The 7,950-nt window shown below is 42.2% G+C and overlaps 1 protein-coding gene across 1 annotated transcript in view; it reads right to left on the reverse strand.

The window, feature by feature from the left end:
- Positions 1–679: 679 nt before the first annotated feature.
- HIF1AN (hypoxia inducible factor 1, alpha subunit inhibitor) overlaps positions 680–7,950 on the reverse strand; it is a 9,249-nt gene continuing 1,978 nt past the window's right edge. Inside the window, exons 2-9 of the mRNA XM_010000824.1 lie at positions 7,629–7,630; positions 6,981–7,231; positions 5,637–5,785; positions 3,819–3,964; positions 3,234–3,340; positions 2,765–2,828; positions 2,423–2,533; positions 680–1,262 (exon numbers count right to left, since the gene is read on the reverse strand). Of these exons, the coding sequence (XP_009999126.1) occupies positions 1,218–1,262; positions 2,423–2,533; positions 2,765–2,828; positions 3,234–3,340; positions 3,819–3,964; positions 5,637–5,785; positions 6,981–7,231; positions 7,629–7,630 (875 nt within the window). The 3' untranslated portion in view covers positions 680–1,217. The remainder of the gene's footprint in view (positions 1,263–2,422; positions 2,534–2,764; positions 2,829–3,233; positions 3,341–3,818; positions 3,965–5,636; positions 5,786–6,980; positions 7,232–7,628; positions 7,631–7,950) is intronic.

Raw genomic sequence — 7,950 nt, forward strand, 5'->3', positions numbered from 1 at the left:
AACAGAAGCTTGTCTGGTTCCTATGCCTTGGTCTTGTCACTTCCTCCTGTGCCATGTCAAGTCTCAGAATACAAAAAAGATAAAGATAACCACACTGAACAGAAAGCCTTGACCTCTTTCAGGTGACTGTGGTTCACAGGGAACCACACACTGGTATGGATTTAACTGATGGACAGGAGCCACACAACATCACATAAACATGTGCACCTGTGCACAGCCACACACACTTGAGTTCCTGCAGTTTTGGTAAAAAGGGCACTTTCCCTTGTTAGTCTGAGGAACCAGCAACCCTAGGTAGGGAGAAGGGAGGCTCTGAACCTGTCTGACACTGCATTTTGACAGTCTAGCTCAGCACCCCTGGGGAATTTATTTTTAAAATGTGGCTGAATCATTCAAGACTTGGGAAAGCACCCTGACATTTATGCATCTCCCTTCATAATGCTACATCTCCTTTCAATCACACTGCACCTTCCAAAGAGCACGAGAGAAGCCTTCACTCCCCAGAGAAAGCTGTCAGAAAGGAGGTTTATCTAGACTTCTACAACACAGATGTTATTTGGAGAGCATAGGATTTGGTGCTCACATGCTAAATGAATTCACTCTGATCTCTGCCCTGTACTAAGTCCAAAGCATAAATGTCTTAAGTTGAAGAAACTGAATAATTTGTCCACTTGCTCATCATACACAGGCCAGCTCACATGTTCATTTCCATCATACAGAGAGGTGCCAGAGATGAGCATGGACAGGTCCTCTAACAACAGAGGACTGTGAAGCCTATCACTTCCCATCTTACATCCACCAACACAAACCCAAACAGGAGGCCCAAGCCCCACAAGGCTGAGGACACAAGATCACTCCTGATTCTCCTCCAGTCTTCTTCAAATGCCTGAAAATCCTGAAGTGACACATCCAAGTGCCAGAAGCCATGATCCTTGTTGTAGCAAACAGGGCAGAGGGAGAAAAAACAAACTGGTGAGCATGAATCCAGCTTCCAGTAAGTGCAGGCTCTTTCTTGGGAGGTTCGGTTAGATGAGATTGGAGGATGAACGGGGTACTAATGGGTTTGCAGTTCCAGTAGCCCCCTTTATTGTAGTGGGGCAAGGATGGGCCAGGAAACCCCTCCAGTCTGTTAAGTGCTGCGTGCAATACTAGCGCTCAGTATCTTCCATTGCTTGTGAAAAAAGCAGCTCCAACATCAGTCACCCGACAGCCAGGCATTAGTCATACCGTCCCTTAATCATCATATTCAACAAGGGACCCACCTGTTCAAAGCAAAAACAGAACATCAGCCAGGACACTTACACAGAAATGGCAGCTGCAGAGCCTGCTCCCACTGCATCACAGCAGCTTACAAGCTGAGGGGCCCAAGGCAGAGGATCTCAGCCTACACACTAAGCCTAAGGAACACCAAATCAGCTTTGAAGCATTTTATAGATGAAACACTGGGGCACCCTTAAGCACATCCTCAAATACCCTACCAAAATTGCTGGATTCTCTGCCAACACCCAACTTCAGTTATTACCAAAATATTGCATCCACAGTATTTGACATTTTTTCACTTCCTACCCTACATTTGTGATTTCTCAGTAGATGCTATGAAAAGGAGCCAACAGTCATAGGGGTTTCTTTTTGCAGGGCAGGGAAGGAACATTCTTACTTATTGAATCTTCTCTGGCCCCTGACATCATTTGGAATGACAGCGAGGACTGACAATTTTGATAAAGGTTTTGTTTTCAGTTAAGACCACTCCCATTTTCTAAGCAGTGCCTGATCAACTGAGGGACATTCAGCATACTAAGCAGCAAGATAATCTCAGGGAAAGGCATGATCTCACATGAGCGTGCTACAGAGAAGATCCAGCATAGTGGAAAGGGTTACAGACCATAAAAACACTTCTATTCACATTTAGGATTTCCACTTTCAGACAGCAAGAGATCTTCAAAACCATATTCTTCATACTTCAATTTGCTTTGTGGAATACCAGTTTATTAAAATTGCAAAGAGTTCAGGAATGACCAAGATGTGTTAAGTAGGAAGGGACTTAATAGAAAAGGTTTTCCTATTTAAGAGATTTGGATTCAACAGGTAAAATGCACTCTTTTTTGCAAATACTGGGTATTCTTGCTGCACAGAAGGCCAAGGAGAGTTTGGAAACAACACTTCCCTGGCAGTGCCCAAAGCCAAAGTACACCTTCTCCCAGATACAAGAACAATATTCCATTCTTTGTAGTGGTCCTCTCTAAAATTATATTTAAGGAGATTGCCTTTGTGTAGTCAAAGGATCTTCTAAAGACACCAGGAAGCATCAGTCACAACAACCTTCTTTATCCTACCCTCATTGTCACACCTGCAGAGCCAAATAGTTGGCATCTCAAGTTTCACATTGAGCCAACTACAGTGGCTATATGGTTCTTTTTTGTACCTCTTGTGGATTTCCTAAGGCTTCTCCCAACATCTTCTCAATGTTCCTCATGATTGCGACTTTCTGATGAGCCTTTAATGGATATTCAATTCTCTTTGGGGTTGGGGCACCCTGTAATATCAAAACCAGCTCATTACACACTTCCTGAACTGGCAGACTATTCCACCTTCTCCCAGCCACCCAGTTCCTCACACACCACTTAAAAGGAAGTACTTTTCAGCTTTAAAGTGAAGGATTTAGTGCAATGAAGTTCTCACATTGACCACACATGCCAATACACTAACTGAAAAAATCCTCTGGGATTGAGCTATCCAAGCTTCCCAGTAAGGTACCTGAACTCACCTTATACCAGAAGTTCACAGTGATGGTGATCCCTCCATTCAAGAGAGACTCAATGTGGTGCCACCTGCAAGGAAACCACACAAAAAAAAAAGAGAATAAACTATTGCTTTAGCTTACAGTGAAATACCTTGGATAGATGAGTTCAGGCTGCATGAGACAAGCCTTGCCCTATATCTCCATCACTAACGCCCCAGAACATCTGGAAAGCTCTCCTTCTTTAAATAAGGATCTTTTTCTTGCACACATTAGTGTAATACTCACAAGATAACATACTATCAGGAAGAATCACCATGCCCATCCAACAGACAGGAAACAGAAGCAGACTGGCCATAGACACTACAGAAAATATCATGCTTGCTGGAGAAGTTAAAGCAAAATTCTGTTAAGAGCCAACACAAGACTTTGAGCAGAAGACGTTTTAAACCTCTGCTAGCTGGGTCACTGTGCAGTCCCCCACCATTGTTCTTACCAGTACATAGGTATGTATAGCACATCCCCTGGACCCACCACTGTCTCATAGCCAACCACACTCCGGAAGTTTGGAAACTTCTCATAGTCAGGATTGTCAAAGTCCACCTAACAGAAGAAAGCATTAAGAAACTCAGAAAAACTTCCTGAAATAATAGTCCTTATCAATGTCTCTCAGAATCAAATCCTGATCTTCCTGCTATGAATCATACATTCCGTCTTAACTCCATTGAAAGGTCCTGTAGTACCCCCAAAGTATCACCAACACAGACAGGAGTCCTTCATTTTGTCTCTGAGCAAATCTGTGTTTGACCAAGTGATTGATGAAATAGAACAAAGAAGGTACCAAGTGCAGTCCAGTTGTGCTATCAAAGATGTTTCTAGCCCTAGCAATTGCAAGACAGGACCGGACAAAGAAACATCACCAGTCCTTCCATCTATTCTCAATGTATTCACCAGTTAGCAGGTTTTGCAAAAGCTCAGCAAGTGGTATGAAGCTTTCATTCCAGTGCAGCTTCCTCCCACCTACCATCATCACAAATGCCCTTTTTTGGCATGGGGCAGAGGGCAGATCTGCTACTCTCACCTGGCTCTGTCTGTCACATGGATGGTGCACAGGATAAGGGTAGAGGCATTCAAACTGATCAGGAGGGAACAGGATACACCTCTTGTAACCCTTAATCTGAGCAAAGAAGTTCTGCTGTTCATCATAATGAGCTGGTGTCACATTCCCTGCACAGAGAGAAAAGACACTCTTACACAGGTATGAAAGACAGGAGTTCTATTCCTTACTCAAGACAGTAAATGCACTGCTATGTGTTCAGCAAACTAAACAAGGAAAATGACCACAGGATGGTTACAAACTCATTGCTGTATCAGTCAGCTTTTATTCAACAGTTGCTACCCCACTCAACAATTTCCACCCTAAATCTATATTCAGCAACTTATCTACTACAGGATTAGGATTTCCAGCTTGTTTCCATGAACAGCAGATGGCAAACATTGACAAGACACTTTTTCATAAAACAGTCTGTTTAGATGACAAGTTGTGCATGGACTTTCAAAAATCATTAGTCTTGAGAAAAGGAATCTAACAGTCTGGTATTTGAAAAAATTACTAGTAGTTTTGCAAAAAAACAAGTAAACAAATCTTTGTCATCAGGGCTCCCAACAGCACCTACTCAGTCTCATTAACGGTTATGAAGCTTGACTGTTACGACTAGATCTTAAATTTAATCAAATCTTTAAACACAGTGGGTCAATTTGCACACCTCACAACTATGTTTTTCAGGCTATTTGCTAAATCAGATACTACTCTTTTAGTTTGCGCCTTATATGAATTTTCACTGAAGAGAATTAAATTAACAGTTCATTAAATAAATCATAGAATCACATGTTTCTGACAAGATACTCCTTTTTCTACCACGCACTGGTTCAAGACAACTCCTTGGTTCTTGTGCGTAACCTGTTGCAAAGAGGATTTCACTGATCGTTTTTTGACCTGTAGGGAAGTGTTGGTGCAGTGCTTTTATGTCAGGTTCTTTGCTCTCAGCTAGTAAAACAAGTGGCAAAGAAAAACTACTCTGAGTATGACTTGTTGCAAAGGACAAAAAACATCTGCTGTCAGAACTGAACAGCCACAAATTGTCAAATAATTGTAATTGGACAATGATAATTGGATGTGCAGGCCACCCCACTCCACAAAACTGTGGAAGTTCCTTGCCCAGTTTTTGAGATCACTTTCTACTAGAATGCTCTCCTTGCCAACTGCATAGTTGTATCTCTGTCTTCTAAGGCACCTATGAGTCAGTCTCCACATGGATTTGGAATTCCACTCTATCCAGATATTTTTAGGTTTTATCAAGTTCTCCACTGTCCCCCAACCTTCCAAGAAGAAATTCAGCTCTTAATTGAAAGACAATTTCTCCCCAGAGTGTACCAGTTCAAATAAGAACAAATGCTTCATAGAATAACTGACATTTCCTCCTAGGTAGACACTGGATGTGCTAAGAAAAGCCCAAAGACCAACTCTGCTCAAATTGCAAATCCTTTTGCATTTCAAATCTGCCAATTCTGAGCACTTAAAATCTACAGCATATGAAAGTTCAAAACAATAAACAGGTCTCTGAGAAACTGGAAATAGAAAGGCAGCCCTACCAGTGTCACACAGAGCCCTTCCATTCACAGTACATCTCTGGGGAAACACAGGCTATTCCTTTGGTTGTTTCCTCTCTGTAACCCAAGCTAAGTTGTGACAACAGATCCCTCCCAGCCCAAAGCTTCAAACTACCTGCTATGACAGAACACATAGAACTAGTGGAAAATCCAACTGAAAGACCTTCTGGACATCAAATGCAGAACTGCTGACCAAATCTCCATTTTCCTTCCAGAGGAAACTGCTTACCTTCCATTCCAATAAGAAGCAAGTTGGAGGTCAATTGACCCCAGCCACGCTTCCCCTGCTGCTTGTTAATCCAGTTCCAGTTGAAGCCAAGGAAATCCACCACAATCTTCCTTCCAACTGTGTCATTCAGGGTTTGCTGCAGATATAGCCTGTATTTCCCCAGAGAGAAGCAGAAAACAAGTATTAATCTTTGCCATGAAGACTTATCTCTGCATCTCTTCAGAATGACTTCAAAACAAAGAGACAACTTTTAGAGATTCTGTTCTATCACCACACACCATAAACACTTGTGGAAGGAAACAGCTTCAGAAAGTCCCCAGACTTTGCTGGAACATTTCCTGGTACAGAAAGGGACAGAATTCAGTTCTGCTTGATCACAAGAGAAAAATAGAGAATTTTGGAGCAAGGATAACGCCTTCACAGTACAGAAAGAGAAAACGATAAAAAGACTGGCCACTATAAAATATGGAACACACTAATAAATAATCTCCAGATAAATGGCACCACTGTGAATCATTTGCAGTAAGAGTTACCTCTTGTACCAGAAGTGCACAAATGCAAAAAAGGGCTCAGGAAACCCAACATGCTTCAGTGTCACATTACTTTAAAGCCACATTCACATTAGGCATAGAGGATCAGAGGAGTCAAACATCAGTGTTAACAACTGCAGTACTACAGACTGCTGTCTGCAATGCTGGAAGAAAAATACATTTTTAAGCTCAAGGACTGCCTTCTCTCTTGGAAAAAGCACACCCAAAACTGAGAAAGAAGAAAAAAGCACAGTCAACAAGTGGACATAAACACTGAGTTGCTTCCAGTTAAGATACAATAAAACATCTATATCTCCTTTTAAATAGCTAGTAAGTGATAAAATTAACTGGCTATTTCACTACAGCTGCTCAGAGTAATATCCCATATAAATATGAAGCTTCTCTCAGTAAATTACAGCTGTTAGTGATGTACACCATCAGCACCAACAAATACTCAGCACATATGCAACATCATCCCATCTTACTGAATGAGGGTTAGCACCAGCTGCCTTGCTATTCTGTAAAAAAAAAGGCTGAGTGCCACAGCCTGTACCTTTGCACCAGATAACTAAGCTCCTCTACCAATAACACAGTCTACCAAAACAAAGTGAAGGTCAAGGCTTCCTCTATCCAAACCCTGCCTCAGACAGAGAAGAAAAAAATAAAAACCTCTTCAGACAATGTAAACAGTTTGATCAGGAAAAGCAGGGGTATAAAAAAGAAACATTTGAGAGGGTTTAGCCATCAGCACTCACTGAAGATAAACTTACTCCTCAGACCTGCAGAAGTGGAGAAACCTCCACGTGTTACTCACCTCTCAGCACTTCCTTTTTGTTGTATTTCTTTGAGTCTGTCCACAAACTCAGCAAACTTCATCTCTTCTCTGCTCGACTTGGGTTTGAAGTTCTTAAAATTTGCCATCTTCTTCTCATCATAGTACAAAAACTTGTGTGTGCTGGCACTATACACTGAGAAGTCCCCATTGCCAATGTTTTCCTGCAGGTAGTCCAGGTCCCATTTCAGAGCAGGATAAACCAGATTTGTATCTGTCAGCACCACTGGCTCCTGGAGAGAAACAGGAAGTTTATTGATTCAAGAACCTCTTGAACTCAAGAACCATCACATTCACTACTGCAAGAGCACAAGCTCTCTTTGAAAACAGAGAATCAAAAAAGGCACTTAAGAATAATAAATATGACATTATAGTCTGGAGAAAAAAACAAACAAAACATGATGCGAAGCTTTAAGAAAGTGGTGGCCTGCTCCTACAGCAGGCTCCGGGTAGCAACAGGACAGTCCCACTATCTACTTGGCTAATCTCTAACACGTGAGGCTACACAAACACTAGCTGGGACCAGTTTTAGACCCACTTGGCCCTGCCACGTAGCAAGGAAACACAGTAGATTTTGTCTGGTCACTTCCAACCTTAGCTACGAAGGACTAAATACTGGAAGAAAAATACCTCTGAGTCCAGAAACAGACAGAAACAGCACCCATCTCTTTTCTCAGAGGACTGCAGATAGCCTTCAGCCATTGAAAAACTGAGATTACACCACTTCTTCTACACAATAAAACCCCACCACTACAAAAGGAAAACAAACAACATCCTCTCTCTCCTCGCTTACAAACAAGACACAACCTCAACGTGTGCCGACAGTTTTACACGCAATTCCCACGAATTCCATCCTGAGAACGAAGTACGTTCCCTGCAAACTTCACAGCTGAACTGTGCGGCAGGGAAGAGCAACGCCCGCAACAACCCAAAAGCACAGCTCAGCGGCAAC

This window comes from Chaetura pelagica, unplaced genomic scaffold (genome assembly GCF_000747805.2).
Source record: "Chaetura pelagica isolate M959 unplaced genomic scaffold, ChaPel_1.0 scaffold166, whole genome shotgun sequence".
In the NCBI taxonomy this organism is placed as follows: Eukaryota; Metazoa; Chordata; class Aves; order Apodiformes; family Apodidae; genus Chaetura; species Chaetura pelagica.